Source organism: Trachymyrmex septentrionalis, unplaced genomic scaffold, assembly GCF_001594115.1.
Source record: "Trachymyrmex septentrionalis isolate Tsep2-gDNA-1 unplaced genomic scaffold, Tsep1.0 scaffold87, whole genome shotgun sequence".
Taxonomy (NCBI): Eukaryota; Metazoa; Arthropoda; class Insecta; order Hymenoptera; family Formicidae; genus Trachymyrmex; species Trachymyrmex septentrionalis.
In genome coordinates, this window is record NW_017306059.1 from 629,837 (window position 1) to 646,998 (window position 17,162).

At 35.3% G+C, this 17,162-nt stretch overlaps 1 protein-coding gene across 6 annotated transcripts in view; it reads right to left on the reverse strand.

Moving 5' to 3' along the window:
• Positions 1-3,506: 3,506 nt before the first annotated feature.
• Positions 3,507-17,162, reverse strand: part of LOC108755421 (AN1-type zinc finger protein 5) — a 25,423-nt gene continuing 11,767 nt past the window's right edge. For 2 of the 6 annotated variants that reach the window (XM_018498398.1, XM_018498402.1), the window contains exons 2-4: positions 6,012-6,487; positions 5,178-5,349; positions 3,507-5,108 (exon numbers count right to left, since the gene is read on the reverse strand). In XM_018498398.1, the coding sequence (XP_018353900.1) occupies positions 4,960-5,108; positions 5,178-5,349; positions 6,012-6,296 (606 nt within the window). In that variant the 5' untranslated portion in view covers positions 6,297-6,487 and the 3' untranslated portion in view covers positions 3,507-4,959. Of the gene's footprint in view, positions 5,109-5,177; positions 5,350-6,011; positions 6,488-7,014; positions 7,090-7,469; positions 9,145-10,642; positions 10,663-17,162 lie in introns of those variants that run through there. The other 4 variants (XM_018498403.1, XM_018498399.1, XM_018498400.1 and 1 more) reach the window with 4 other exon arrangements.

Here is a 17,162-nt window from a genome sequence, read left to right on the forward strand (position 1 = left end):
TAGTACGTTTACATGAGTATGCAGCATGAAGTATAACTGAAAGTGTGTGTGTGTGTGTGTATATAAAAGTGTGAATGTGTCTCCACATATTGGACACGGAACGTTTGCCACGCGACAAAACAAGACACGGCAATCAATGAACATTAGGAGCTGTAAGCTTATTGGCTACCGCATCACATTTTGCCGCGTAGCAAGCGTTTTCGCGTTTAGTGTACAGAAGATAATATATGATGTAAGAATATTAGGTATTTCATTCCAGTGGTTGCGCAGTAGCAGCATAAATTTAGGCAAATTTTGGTTGGTTATTCTAATATGCCAGCGCTATTATACGCAAGAAAATCAATTTGGACAAAAATTGGATTGGTTGTTTCCAATATTGCTATCGCCATTATGAGCAACGGAACATCTGATATTCTTACATCATGGACTGCGTTTAGAAACATCACCCGGATGCTCTCAAATGTCATGTCACCCTTTAACTTAATGTGGGCATAATTCTACGTTTTTATTCGATTGTCTTTTGGAATCTTGAAATAAATTTGTTTCTTATGTAAACATCCTTTTAAGCGTTTTTATTGCTGGATAAATATTAACATATAATTATTTTTTATTTGGCTTGATTATTTCCTCACATCTTTATTTTTGGAAAAAATATCGCGCATGCAATACTGTAATATATGTTAATTAGTATATTACCTACATTGTCGTACAATATAAATTCAAGAAGCTCTCGGAAATGGAATAATAGATTTGTTCTTGTGTGAAAAAAGTGAGAAAAAGTTCTAATTGTAGGAATAAAAAACAGACCCAATGGGTATAATGCCAATTATGTATGTAATGGTTACGGAAAAACAGCTTTGCAATTGTTGTAAAATTCTTTAATATGATTGGCTTGCTGAACACTGCTAAACATTTCATATTACTGCGTTTTCAATCGGTCATGTCTTTTGGATATGCTTTTAAGATCATGAAATGATCTGATTTGCATGATGGAAATACGATGCTTCGATCAATCGCGATGCTAAGCTTGTAAAATAAAATGGCGGACTACGCTGAATGCTTACAAATATTAAGTTACACTACGTTATATCATTAGGTAAATCATTAAAATATCTTGATTTCTGAAAGAGAATGCTTCATGCGAATTTTATGATTAAAAAAAATAAACGTATTTACATTTATTAAAGCTTAAAAGCCTATTCATCCTCACATTTTGTCCATTGAAATATACAATCATTATCACATAATGCCTTATCTACTTTATTTTAAATTCTTTCCATTCACCGTAGGTGATTTTCATACAATAATTGTAAATACAATCAAAAAGGCGTTTATGAGAGTCGATTTTATGCAGTTTTACATGTAGAACAAGTTCTAACCAAAAAAAAAAGATAAAAATATTCATTTTCTTCGAATATCTAATTTCCCGCAACATTTTTATTGATGTGGAAATCGCGTTTGCTCCTTTCCATATCTTATTTCCTTCTCATCACGGCACTTTTCTTTAAATAATTATAAAATATTTATTTCAGAAATATACTTCTATGTATTATTTTTTTGTATTGTATTTTTCGATAAACTGACGTATTAATAGCAACTTTTTAATAATGTATCATATAATAAAATTGCTAAAGTCAGGATGTTGTATTACACACAGAATGTATAAAAAACATAAAAAAACAATGCAACTCACGTTTATTATTAAATTTTTTAAAGGCATCGTTATACGCATAACAATACAAATTTCGGTCAAGATGGCATCGAGTATCCAACGTGATAAAAGATAAACCGTTTATTGCAGCAAAAATTTTCATTACAGAGAAAATAAGATCGCACCTCGTTCAAATACGTTCTCTCTCTCGGGAGACGTTACCTCATCTCTTTTCTCTTTTTTTTTCTTTGTACATTACGGCTACAATATAATTCGATGAGGTGCTAATTAAAGGACCCTATATAAAGTAGTCACACACAAAAAACGATTTCCGGCTTTCGTTTAGGGGCGATGCATTTATATATATTTTGTTTTTAAATATACATAAATATATAGTCTGCTATAATTATAAACGTTTCAAGAACTGTCAAAAGGGCCTGTAAAGGCCTGGGAAGAAAGAGGATGAGACGTGGTTGAGGAATAAGGAGGGAAAGAGGGAAAAAGCGTAGCACACTAACTTTCTTTACGTACATGAAACCTAAATGTCTAAAGCATTTCAAAGAGGATGGTAATTGTAATCATATAATATATATTAAAGTTGATGTTACTTTTTTAATAGCTTAAACGTACTAATATCAATCGTAATAATTACAAGCATCGTGTTACGTCCTTATATAGTCAGCCAAGTACGATCATCGCTGATAAACTTTTTTTTCCTCTCTCTCGCTCTCTTTTTTTTCTCTCAATCTCTCTCTTTCTCTCGCCTCTCCTATAAATCATTTATGTTTTTGCACGCATTCCTCTGCCTCATTTTCCCAGGTATCTCTACTCTTCACATACGCATTCCTTCAATCACTCTCTTCCTCTTTCTCTTCCTCTCGATCATTCTATCGCTCTCGCTAGGCAAGATTATTCCGATATTGCGATACACGTTAGAAAAATATGCTATGCCTAAAATAGGATGAAGGCCTGAAGGCAACCATTCCGTCGATATTACTGATAATCGGTGTCTGTGTATGTAATGTATGTATGTAATGTGTATGTAATGTATGTATGTAATGTGTACGTGTAAATGTAAATGTGTATATGTGTTAACGTGGTGTGCATTTTTTTTCTATACACGATTCTGATTTCTCTCATCAGCGTTCTTAAAAAGGTGCGCCAAAAAGGAAAAAAGAACAGATTCATTGACAACAATAATATCTTGATACAAGATAAAATATATGTATATATATATATATATATATGTATGTATATATATGTATATATTGTCTATGTGAAATCGGCGCATATAAGTCGTCCCGTAAAGATCGCGAAGAAATCGTGCCCAAATTATCCATTGATGATTATACCGAAAGTGTAATCTTTTTAGATTGCCTTAATTTCTAGGTATCGTTAAGTCGCAAAAATTTTCTGGAAACTTTCAGCTGCGACGCTGACGTGTCCGAGGAGAAAATCGTTCGCGGCTGGAGTACTTTCGGCGGCGACACGTGAAGTATATTTGGTAACTTAATACGGGATAACTAATGCAGAGCATTCGCTTACTCGAAGCTGAAGAAAGAAAAACACATAAAAAACTTGATAGACCTTACGATTACACATTTAACAGAACGCTTCATATATTTATCGAAAATAAGATATTTGATGTACATTTTTCGATGCGACGCAAAAACAATTTTTTTTAGGCGGATAATATTTATACAAGTCCACTAATTACAAAACAAAAAATAAAAGCACGGCAGCACAATTTAGATTAAGCGCTTTGTCCCAAAATAACACAAAGAAAAAAATAGAAGAAAACATTGCTACTTTGTTTTACGTGAAATTGCAAAGTCGCACAGTGTGTTTTTTTAAAAATATTCTTTTCGTTAAAGATCCAAACTCAACTCATGAAGCTCTTAAAGAATTGACCTATACGTGAGGCGTAGTTTGCGCAGTTTTATCGTCTTCACTCATCTTGTTTTACAGGAATATGATAAAGCTGGATAGCTATAGCACTTCTTCGTGTATGCTATAACTTTACAAACATGTATAAATATTTACGGGCGAAAAATGAAAAGTAAAATTCGGCACGAGTATTAAACGCGGAGAAGAAAAATAGAAATATGTACGTGAATTATAAAATTTATCAGTGTAATATCCTTCGCGCACGGTTTTAGTATACGTTCACACTTTACAAACTTTAATAGTTCTCTTCTTTCGTCGTTCATATAATGCCCGGCCTCTCTAGACATTTTATTAATCATTTATTCTTACATTATGCGCTGCTGTGCAGCACCGGAATACCTCGCGCAGCTACCCTACAAAACTCGTAAAACAAGCAAAAATAAAGAAAACGAATATAAACTAATCGACTTCAACCATTAACAATTCATTTATGTTCTAAGAGAAATCGAAGAAATACGTTAAAGAGGGGTTTAATTTACAAATCCCAGATTGGCGGCCGTAGTGTAAATAATTATTTGCAATATAGGTTGAAACATATTTAATGAGTAATAATTGCTGGTTATATTCACGTGAAATTGGACATAAACACACAGTACTACTTATACTTCATTGCATTATTTATGAATCAATAGACTAATATACTTAATAATTATTAGACTAATTATTAACCTAAGATTGTGATCACCCATCAACGTCAGCCATTACCTAAGCAACATTCCCTATTTTTTACTTTTTGATATATATAAACGAAACAGTAATGTATAAAATTTCTCGAACAAACCAAAACTCCTAAGAAGACATCCTGGATCGACTGACCGCACCAAGAGTTCTGCCTTTACGTAAAACGAGCTTCATATTTTCGCAGAATTTTCCATTTAAGTAAATTAATAAACATAATATAGAATAATCATAAACCGTAATAATCATGAAGATAATAATAGATAATAATAGTAGTAAACTGGCAGCAGTTAGTAACCAGGTATATTCTCAATTAAAATTCTCTCGCTAGATGACAATCTGAAACTTACATGGCACTGGCATCCAATTACGAATCAATCATTCACGCGCACACATTCTAATTTGCAATCTTTCGTTTATTTGTTCTGTCTGATATTCGTTTCTTTTCTTCATTTTTCTACTTTACTTCGACATTCAGCTGCAAAACAATTTTACTGTCGCTCTTGCGCGCTCACTCATTCATTCTCTCGCTCGCTCACGATCTTACACGCTCGCTCGTTTCACCCCTCGACGTGCGAATCAGCTGCCAGATAATTTATCTCGTTTTCTGCGTATTTTTTTTATATTCTGTTTGTTTATATAGTTATAATAACCATTTTCCCAACGACTACACACTAAATAGTTCAAATTTTTTGCACTTTTTCACCAACAACAACTGGATTGTTGCGCCGAATTTCTTGAGCGCCCATTTCTTTGTAATCGAATTTGCAATCGTGCTTGTCACTGTATCGATGCACGGCGCAGAATAGTCCTCCACAACGGCACTCAAATCCTGCAAATTTATCATTGTCAAAATAACTTTACGCAACATCACTAACTAATCACATTGCATCGCACTTACCAGTCAAACCAACTTTTTTACGACATACAGCACAACGATTTTTCTTCTTCTTAGATTCTTTATCAGTCTCTTTGCCATCAAAGGAGTCATCTACATCGCCACTACTCGCCGATGAACCTTCAGCTACTGCACTGCTTACACCTACTTCACTTTCCTGATCTTCTCTGTTTACCTGTTTGACAGAAGTAACACATACCATATAAGAATAATGAAAATAATTATTTATTATTATAGTTATTTTTTAAAAGTTTCCTTTATATTCTTGATATCTTTTATGGTATCCTATTTTAAATTTAATGGAAAGAATGCATTATTATATTACAGAAACATATAAATCCTTATATTAATTAATAGTTGATTAGGTATAAATTTGTCTACATCATTTAGAAAAGTAATAAATATAACAAATAAAACAGATTGTTCAATAAATTTTCATCATAATCATTATCAGAATTTAAATGTTTCAATTAGGTATGTTGCATCACTCCCTCTTAAAAATACAGATAATATATTTATATATATATATAGATAATATAATTATATAATTTCTCTCTTATCTACAGTCCATGAATTTCTATAAGATAAACTTTCATTAAAACAATGCGAAAGAAGCTATAAATATATGCTGCAGTTTAATGTCTCGAACAATTTCTTATATTCTTTCCTTTGGCTGTTTTGAAAGTTTTATTATGTTTTACAGACTAAAAACAATTTGATGTATACGACCTTGTGGGTTCAGGCTGCTTATAAGCGCTATTTTCTGCAAATTAATGGAAAGAACAAAGGCGTTACGTTTGTGCAGAGCAGCTATGAAAAAGAGATGGCAATACTCACTTCTTTGGGACTGGGTAGATCCGACGTTGACTGAGGTATAGTAGGAATGGTAGGTTGGGCTGTCGTTCCTGTAGCTGCTGGGCTACCAAAACTGCTTTGCAACGTGCCAGCGTTGCTGGAGACAGTCTGTGAGGTTGGTACGGTGGCAGCTGACACTGGTGGTTGCTGCTTCTTTTTTAGATTTTCCTTATAGCAAAGGGAACAAAGGCCATCAGTAGCTGGCGAGCCATAAAATCCACAGCCACTGCGACACAGAGCTTGCATAGGATTAGACTCTCGTTCCATAACTCTCGTCTTTTATTAGTGTACACTCTTCGTAAATCAAGGAAACTTCTGTTTATATCCTAGTTGCGATCACTGCCTTGAGAAACAGTGGAAAGTTGCAGTCAGCTTGGTGTAGGATAACTAGGTGTAGTCCTTTGCTGCGGCTCTCTTCCCAATTGCTCCTCTGCAACCGTGTGTCACCATGTACTCACCTGTTTAAAAGTAAATCATGCAATTAAGCAAAGAATAAAATAAAATGCCAATCAAGATCTTATACTACAAAGTTTTAAACTGCAAAACTTGTGAATAGATGCAAATATAACATTATCATCTCATCAATTTAATTCTTATATTTAAATGTCTGAAATAATTATTTTTTATACATGTACAGCAAATGATTATTTTTTATACAAGTATATCAACAACAGTATGTATTGAGAGAATGTAAAGTACCTTAAAAATTAAAACGCATCATAAACAAGAATGACAAAGCCAAATCACAATCGAAGAATACCGTACTTTGTAAATATTAAACTTTTATAGTGTCACAACAATTAACTCACAAAATATATTACATTATGTCGATCCTTTTTATGACAAAGAAATAAACGCGAAGACAACACAATTGACTGAAAGGAATCTAACACCAAAATCACAGCTATAAAAGCTTTAAGAGAAGAAAAGCAGGCAAATTTTCGAAAATTTCAGATACAATGTGTACTTGGCAAGAAAATGGGACCTCTCACAATTTCTCCTGCTTCCTGCGTCATGCAAGGTCAGAACATAAATATCTTCAATGAGGCATGCCCTTGGGATCTGTGAACACGCCGAGGCACTCGATAATAACCGAAATTTCAACAAAAGGAGACAACAATGTGGAAGAAAAAGGAGATCCGATGCTCCGACCGCGAGGCCAAAACGTGAGCGCGACAGAGAGCGAGAAGGCGAGAGCTCTGGTGGGAGCGAGCGAGAGGGCGAGAGGAAGAGGGGAAGCACAATTCCTAGGAATTTTTACTACGTCATCTTGGCGATCTGATATTTCGTTTTCCTTCCCTTTTGTTCCGCAGCTTTCGATAAGGCAGCTTAGGCAGCCAGGGGCTCTCGGGCAGTCCGCAGCCTGAGAGAGAGAGGTCGTCAACGGAGACGACGGGACGGGAAGGCGTGAATCGCGCGCAGCGTTACGATATTACTCACTTTCCAACACGCAGCCGTGTCGCAACCGATGCACAACATGGAGTAGGAATTTGTGCGAGGCATTTAAGTGGCGGCAGCCGTATCCTCTTATCGCGATCCGCGGACACCCCGCTCACAATAGGACTGTCGGGAGAGAATCGCCTGTCTCTTTCCCACGTCGCGATGGCTCTCTCTCTCTTCCTCGTTTTATAATCCTCCCGCGGCGCACTTCGCGCAGCACGCGAAATCACCAACGAAACGGGGCTTACAGGGCAGCCTTCGCTTCGCGTTCCCGTGCTTCCCGTGCGTGGTGGTGGTGGTGGTGACGGTGGTGGTGACGGCGGCGGCGACGGCGGCGGCGGCGGCGACGACGACGGACGAGCCGTGGTGGAATCCGCGCTATGAACGTGGCCGTGGTTCGCTCGCGCGCGCGGATCGTCCAGACTTCTCCGACGCTCGATATTACCTCCAATCCGCGCTAGTCCGCAAGGACGGAGGCGAAACAACGATAACGACGGGCGAATGTTTTCATGATGGCGAACGGCCGACCAAGAGAGACAACCCAGAGGCGCGCTGTGCGCACTGTGCAGTGTGCTGGGCTTTTGGGCGGACGCGTAAGCGACGGCGTACGCGGTGAACGGCGACGGCGGTTGCCTTGCCACAACCGCTTTACCGCTTACCGCACTCCGCAACGGCGGTGGCGACGGCGGCGGCGCATCCAGCGCCGATCGTGGATACACGGAACTTCAACCGCTCGCCGTCGCCAGCAGAGCTACGCGCTCGGCTGGTATACACGGATATACACCCCGAGCTGCCCCGGGGACTACCGCGCTTTCTCCCGCTCTCGCAGGACGCCTTCACTCCTTCGACGAGAGAATTTCTTCGGCGAAAATTTCATCGTCGATCATCGCTTCCCACGATTTCGTATGCGGCGCGCAACCGAGAGCGCCGGTGATTTCGGAACGCTCTCCAACGAGAGCGATTGGCTCCAATTGAATTCAATTGATGCCGCGAATCGTAAAAAAAAAAGCGGGACAAGTCCACTTTTTGACACACTCTCGACACGGTTCTCAGCTTCTCGGCCGCGCGAGCTATTTGGAGATTATTCTATGTAAAGATGAATTTTGCGCTTTTATAGATTATAGAAGATATTTTATACGAGAATATATGTCATTGGTATATCACCGGTTATGAATACGTGGTCTAAAAATGCGAGGATCTGTGTCACTTTTTTCAAATCAACGAAAGATTCAAAAAGTCAACGAAATGCAATTCAAAATATAAATCAAATTTTTTTACATACGGACAAACAGTTCTATAAATTTCTCCAGATGACAGCTTTCTGTCTTCAATGAGATTAAGACATTAAATTGTTAGCTGGGTCATCGATCTGCTGTATTATTAGCTTTGTTCTCTAATTGAAAAGGAAATGAGAATATACTTAAATGTGACACAAATTCTCTCATTATGATCAGATTCAGATTTTAATTAGGTATAGAGACATGGTATTTAAAGAGCTCGATGTGTGTGTGTTTATCCTTCCAGCACAGTTTATGAAAAGATTAAAACTGTGAATTTATAGCGATTAGAAGCATAACATTTTTTTCTACAAATTAATTTCGCAAAATTCAAACACATACAATGCCACGTATCTATATATATTTTCCATATATTTTTAATGAAGAGTGCCCCAGAGAGTTTGACCTCAATTCTAGAAGTGATGACTAATTGATGATTAATTTGAAATCTAGCTTTGTTTAAATTCATATATGGATTTTTAAATTACGAAACATTACATTTATATCCCTATATTGTAGTTCAAAATTTTTATTATTGAAACATATACACATATAATATTAAAGATTGGCCTGTATATTATAATAAACGTGACGCTCAACTATTTGTAAATAGAACTAACGGTTCGCTGCAACAAGGGACTAACATACAAAAACGGAGAAGATAAACTCTAAAGTTAAAATAATGGGAAAAATATACTTATCTTCCATTTATATTACAAAATGTCGTTTAGCCCACTGTTGCTTTTAGTTAATAAAAATGAAGGAAGATTTGCGAAAAGGGCGCGATCAGACTATAAAATTTAATCTCATTAAAATTCAACTGCTTAAAGCGGTTTTCGAATAAAGAGTATCTTTATTTGAATCAAATGGTACCTCTTCCCTATCGGTTATAAGGGGTCGCAGGAGGTTAAGAATTGGGTCAACCGTCTCGATCGGGAAAAAGTTATTAGAACGAGCATATAGAACCGTACCGAAATAGTAGTTGAAAGCATATGCATGTATGTTCGAATGTCTGACGAGTTTTCTATCGATATCGAATAACCGAGTGAATTATAAGTACGCCAAACTGAAATGCATAATTCGCCACGCCTAGTATCTTTAGAAAATAAAACGAAGGGTAACTTAATCCCAGAGAAAAAAGAGAACTTTGCTTTCGTAGAATTCCACCATTTAAGCATTCAATTTTCTGATTATATATACACTGAGAAAAATGTTTGGTTGGATTAATTGGAATTCTGATTGAAAATGGACAAATCAGAATTTTTTGATTAAATCTACTAAAATTCTAGTGATAACTGAAATTCTGATTGATATAATTAGAATTTTTTGGTTTGTCCATATTCAACCTTTCGCAAAGTATTTATGTAACGACAAATACATATAGATCTTTAAATAAAAAACTTTCAAATTTCTTAAGATGAATATATAATGATGCATTAAAGAATTGATCTCGGGATGTGATGAACTTTCGAAATTGTAAAATTATTTCACAGACCATCGCGACTTAAAACGTGCGAAAAGCAAAAAATATTTTCTAAGTAACATTAGCATTAATTGCATCAGATATTAAGCATAAAAATTTTTTATTAGGTTCTGATAAACCTCAAGCAGCATAAAATTTAGCTATCGTGATCATACGTAATCGCGTGCTCACTTAATCAGAATATTGAAAGACTTGACTTATGACCGTGGTTTCTCATAAATAAAATGCTTCAAGGAAGAACTGTCAAAGTTCACTATTCCTTAATACAGACAACTGCAACGAGCGTAATATAAAATACATATACGTGTATACAAGCAGGAGAATATCATTTTTAAACTCTTCGTCGAAACACCAAAAAATTCAGTTTTAACAAGTGACAAACAACAACACATCGTGACAAGACGTGTCCTCACCTTTAATTGCGAGAAATATCTCTCCCGAGTAATTCTATCATGTTAACCTCGCGAAAAGAAATCGTCACACGAAATTGCACGTGAGGGACAGAGAGCTGAAATTTGTAAAAAGGGAGGGTCTGCGGGATCGGAAAGCAGCTGCAGAAACGCCGCGGTGCGGCGGTCAACGGATGGCACTGAAGTGAGGCGATAATGTGAGGAAAGCGAACGGATAAGAAAGGGGCGACGGAGAAGGGAGGGGAAGGGTGAGGGGGAGGGAGAGGGCACACGCGCGCTCGCGACGCCGACGCCCCGGTGCGGAGCTTTCTAGTACCAGCAGACGCGCCGATCAAACCTTTCCGTAAGGTGTTTCCAATGCACGCTCCTACGCTATGCGCGACGAAGAAGACCGGGACAGGTGGCACGACAACGAGTTTTAATGCGGCGATTACTCGACGTTTAATTCCAGTCTCGCCCGTCGTCCCCTTGCGCTCGCGTAATTCCGTGGCGCCGCCACGAAAACGATATCTCCTACGCCAAACATCATCGCCGAGCAAACTCCGATCGCCAAACACGCGCTTCTCGAATGACTTGCTCGCCTCCGAACGATGTTACTATGTTAGCTGCGACAAAGCATTCCGTTTTCAGCCTCCCTCTCTTTCTCTCTCTCGTCGATAGAATTTTACTCGAATCGAATTACTGAAACGTAATTTTTAATTAACAATTATTGTTAAGTGAATTTTAATACGCGATAAAGATTTCTATTTGTCCGCCTATTAGTGAGAAAAATTTTATAATATTGTTAATATATGTGATTAGTATTCTTGAACTTCTTAGATTCGAAAGTTTCGAATAGTTCGGGTATAATTATCATAGAAATTGAAATCCGAATCAAATCTTACCTGGGCCTTCTTTTCGAAAAATATCGCGTTAAAAAATACGTTACATATATTACAGATTTTTGTACGTGATTCAGATTCAAAAATATAAGCCCCGAGGATCGATTTTTTTACCTTGGAACGAAGTGAAAATGATAAAAATAAGTAAATTTACTCTAGTGACCAATAAAATTATAAATATTCCAATACATTCGCTCACTTTCACCTCGTTCCAAGATACATAATCAACCGCCTGATTCAATCAAAAGTTGCAAGGTGACTTCTTAGTTCTTAACAACATCTTAATGACGAACATTAATAAGACATTAATAAGACGTCATTACAACGTCACCTTGCTACTTGGGACTCAATATTTGTATTTCAATAATTCAGTCGCTTTCCTCGGATAAAATTCAAACGACATTTCGAAAGAAAGATTATTAACGGAAAGAATTGACAAGCGTTATAATACGAAAAAAAAAAATGCTTAAAATATCACGCGAAAAAGATCGTAAATATTATATAAAGGATATTTGCTTCGTTTACTCGAAATTATCGTGCAACGCTTTTGTACTCGCAAGTAAACGCGAGTAAACACCGACAGTTTTGCACAATCCATCAAAAAGTAATTTCTCCCTCCACTTTCGACCCGCGAGCCAACTTAATCGGGCTTTCACCCCACTTTTGCGCTCTTCGTCGAACCCGACCGACAACACGGACGCGACATGTGAAATTTTGACAGCTGCAGTACCACGTCGATGTGACGTCAAATGGGTAGAAACGACACCGCGCAAGTAAAGAGAGAAAATTAAATGACATTTAATTAATAATTGGCCCAGCATTTTCTGCAATGTCCTCTCCTTTATTCTTACTCATTCTAATTTTTTTTTTTATTTGCTTCGCGTTCAATTCACAATCGAGAGTTATATTTTAGGAACATTCCTAGGAATTAATTCTTCTTAGATTTCTCTGTAATTTGAAACATTTGTATGAAATATTCACATGTCTCGAACGGTCCATTCAAATTTATATGCTTATTTAATACAAGATTCAATACAAGAACATATTATAGAAGATAACACAGATATATATTAACAATATTATTTAAAAATTAAACATAAAAAAGTAATATTGACACAGTTTATAAACAAATCGCGGAAACATTTTTTCCAGTAAAACTAATATTTATGATATGTTAAATCAACATTTTATTCGTTCATCTTTGAATTAAAAACATTTTTTTTTGTTATTTGTTCATTTATTCATAAAGTGTTACTATGACATTAAGAAATGCTGATAATTGATTTAACAAAAACTATTTAAATAATATGTTCAACGCCAAATTAATAAGGACTTGAATGGATCATTTCCAACACAAATATAAAATATTTTTACTGTGAGAATCTGCTCGTGTTGCTTCACTTTTTACGTTCGGAATCTTCATTTTTTTCTCTTTTTAACGCCCGAATATATATTTGTCTCTTTAGAAGAACAAAAATATTTAAGAATTTCAAGCAACGTGAAAAAATCTAGTTTTTGTTAGTTTTCTTGGACGATTATTAGAAACCTTCGTAACTATTTTATTCGCGCGATAATTCTTGAGATTTAGCTTGAGACAATAGCTTTAACATTGTTCTTAGCGACGTCACAATTACGTCGTCATTGATTATAAGTATCAAGCTGGCAAGCTCCTCCGTCACAATGAAGAGGCAATGCCACAGCAAGGCCGAGACGAACAAAAGTGAACGGCGCAGAAAGACAAATTAAATCTTTTCTCTTCTTTCTTACTACTTCCTGAAACTATATCTATCTATGTATGTACATAGGGGATTGTAAATGTCTTTAAACACGTACATAAATTTGCAAATATATTCGGGGCGTGTGCATCCTGTCTATTATTTATTCATGCATCATGACTATTGGTATTCGAGAAATGGCAACGCTCAAAATAGTTGAAAGTAATATTTCGTAGTCTGACATATCCATTTGTTTTTACGTAACAATAATATATAACGTATAATAATGAATTCTTCGGTGTGTGATATATCCAGTTTTATGTTTTCAATGATTTTTGCATTGTTTACAACTTCTTTACTATCTAATAAAAATATATACATTTTTACCTTTTACAATATACTATATACATTTTTACATTTTATAATATTATATACATTTTTAATATCGTTATGTATTATTCTTTAACGACTGACGTTTCGATTAAAAAAAATTCTTTACAATGTGTTCATTTTTATGAAAGTTACGAGCAATTGAGTTAAGTTGAGTATGCCATATCCGAATTTAAACAAGAATAAGCACATGCCCTAAATATGCGAGAAACCTCATTTGTTAGGTTATTTATAACTCCATTTCCTCTTGTGACTCTTTTTGTTCAATTCGTCGTATTCGATAAAATATGAAACAGCGCTAATAATAATAATGAAACTTAATCCAATTATTAGCAAATTTATCTCAAATATCTAGTCATTAAAGCTAAATTAGATTACGATATTTAAAAAAAATAAAAATCGTATCGCTATGTTCATAGAAAAGTAATACATCTCAAAATTAGGCACTTTTAATATCGTTACAGTCAGTAGAGTATTAAAAAAAATTTTTTTTATTGGAACGTTTTAATTAGAACGACGAATATAATATGCATATATTCATTTTATCTTCTTTTTCATGTTATACCTTCAATTATATTCTTTAAAACTGTATTAAAATTGTATTCTTTAAAATTATGTTATATAAGTTTTCAAAATTCGAGCTACAACCCACTCCAATATAAAATTATGTAAATTTTATTCTTTATCAAAGTTATAACACTTTTTTATATAAGCAATATATTGACAAATATGTCGCTTCTTCACAAGAATATTTATTAGGATCGATCTCTCCTTTTACTATCTCAAAAATGCTAATTTTTTTCTCGTGTCATTTTATCTCTATCAACACAGCACGAAAAAAATAATTTTGCTTGAGTGTCTCAAAATTTAACTAGATATAGATTTGAAAATAATTTTGTTGATTCACACACACATTAAAATAATTATATAAGAGAACGCTCAAACTTAGTTGTTAAAATATTAAAAATTGTTTGCTCATTATATACTTGAGATTTCCTAATTATTTTGATGGTACAACAAAATAATTATTTTCAAATCTATATCTAATTAAAATTTTAGATACTTCAGCAAAGTCGTTCTTTCCGCGAGCGATATGTTATCAATTGAACTTATACGTATATAGATATAAAAAAGCAAGTTAACTTACATCATTATTATTATTATTCATATATTTTTTCTTTGCACAATAATAAATAATGAGTAATATAAAAATCAAGGTAAAGCACGCAATTTTTTTCGTTTCTTTCACAAAAATAGCTTTAGCTAGTTGTTCATTTTGAAAAGCTCGGTGATAGTCAGTAATTTAATTATCCATACTCGGCTGACTTCATTATGGAATGAATCGCTAATCTCAATTTGTCTTTTACAAAGTGCCTGCGCATTTGACTCATGCGATGTAGATGACGCATTCGCGATTTCCCGATTACTTATCTACGGTTTTTGTTTACGAATCAACCCACGAGAGTGCCAAATATGTATTTACAATGAATTTTTTCTCCTTTGATGCGTAAAAATATTCTCACGTTTGTTCAAAAGGATTAAAAGATCAAATGATCCTCATCATTTGACGGCAAAAGGATTTCTTATCGTCATGTCGCGTTATTATCGTGACTGAGCTATGACGTATTTTTGCCATAAATTGTAAACAACGTGCGCTAGTTTAAAAAAAATGTCCACGCCAGGAAAAAGTGAGACAGAGAAAAAACAGAGGGAGAAAGAGAGAGAGAGAGAGTGGGACAAAGGAAGGGGAATCGTATGCATGAAGTGAGAGTCATGGTAAAGTTCACATGACGCGATGACTCGATCGCCACGCTTCTTCATTCATGCTGGTCATGCTAGAATGTCTTCTTCCTCTCCCTCCCCCTCCGCCGGATGTGCAACTCTTTACCTTTCGAAATTCGATCGCGTTATTTTTTTTTCCAAGTTTCCACCCTACTCCCCGGTGTTTATCAAAGGTGCAACGCGTGCGCGACCTTAACGTCGATTTTAATAAATTGAAATAAAAAGAGGATGACGTCAAGCAACGGAGGGCGAGAGCTCGTATCGATCGAATTCACGTATAACGAACCAAGTGAGATCCTTCGTACGGATGTGAGGACGAAGTGGGCGACAATGACAAAGAAAATTAGGACGGTCCGACGAAGGATAGCATTTAAATTTCTGCCAAAAGAAAGAGAGCAACTTTGAATTAGCCGAAAAACGTAGCTACGTCAAGTTCAATGAATAGATGAAAAAATGTATTAACGGTACATTTTTTTTTCAGTATATACATATATGCACTTAATTAGATAAGGATTATAAGTTTCAAAGCAAAAAATATGTTCCTTTGATACTAATTAACCTTTAAGTAGATGGGGTGCCACAGCATTCTTTGTATAATTTTCTTTAAAACTTTGTTCTGGAAAAAGAGAAGAAAAAGTATTGTTCTAGATACTTAGAAGTTTTAAAGTTCATTACGTTTCCATTTCTCTGTTTTATAAAGGTATTACTAATATACTACCAACTTATAACTAATAAACTTAACTATAACATAATATATTAGTAAAAAAATGCAGTTAAGAAAATTAAAAAATTTTTTAAGCATTCTGAATACTTCATCTATCAACTTGCACATCTTTAAACTATTTTATACCTGGTCCACCAAAATGAGATTAACTTTAATCTCAGTTTAACTATTAATGTTTACTTGTTTCTAATTTTAAGAAATCTAAAAATTAGAAGAAGATACAACAATAGCAAACAGCAATAGTTAAATTGAGATTAAAGTTAATCTCACATTGCAGGTGGAGCCTTGAAGGTTAACAACTGTATATTCCATGTATCGAAAAAAATAGCGCAGCTGCGTCAGTCGCGGAAGATTTGCCGCTATGTGGCAGTGATTCGAGAGCTTTGTTTACTCGAAGGAGTAAACGACCTTTCCCGCAATGGCCGCTAACGTTGCACGATTGCGTTCGACCTTCGCAAAGTCGTTTAGTCGAGCTCGTACGGGCTCAGGCGCCACCGCGCCTTTATCATACAGGAATATCTCAGATTTCGGAAGAGCTTGGCCGAGTCACAACCTTGGAGATGGCTCCGCCTTCTTTTTCGGCGGGCCACAGCTGACAATAAATATGCACGAAATTTAACAAAATTTAACCTACTTTTGTGACATAATTTCAATAAAACAGAAATTTCAAAGTGAAAATTTAAGAATGAGATTCTATTTTTGCACAAAACGTAGCTATCATTTTTGTACATTTGCAACAATGAAAGATAGATTAATTGAAATTATATATAAATTTCCTTGAGTCTCCCTTAAATCTCAATCTAATTGTTTTAAATAAAATTTGCACTTATTTTAAAAAAAAGTATAAAAAAGTTCAATAATATTCATCAAAAAATCAGAAATATCCCGTTAAAGAAGATAAGATTAGGGCTCGATAAAAAGTTCTCTGAAAATAGGAAGAAACAGCGTGTAATAATATTATTGTACAAATTTACCAAATTTCACTCTCTCTCTCTCTCTCTCTCTCTCTCTCTCTCTCTCTCTCTCTCTCT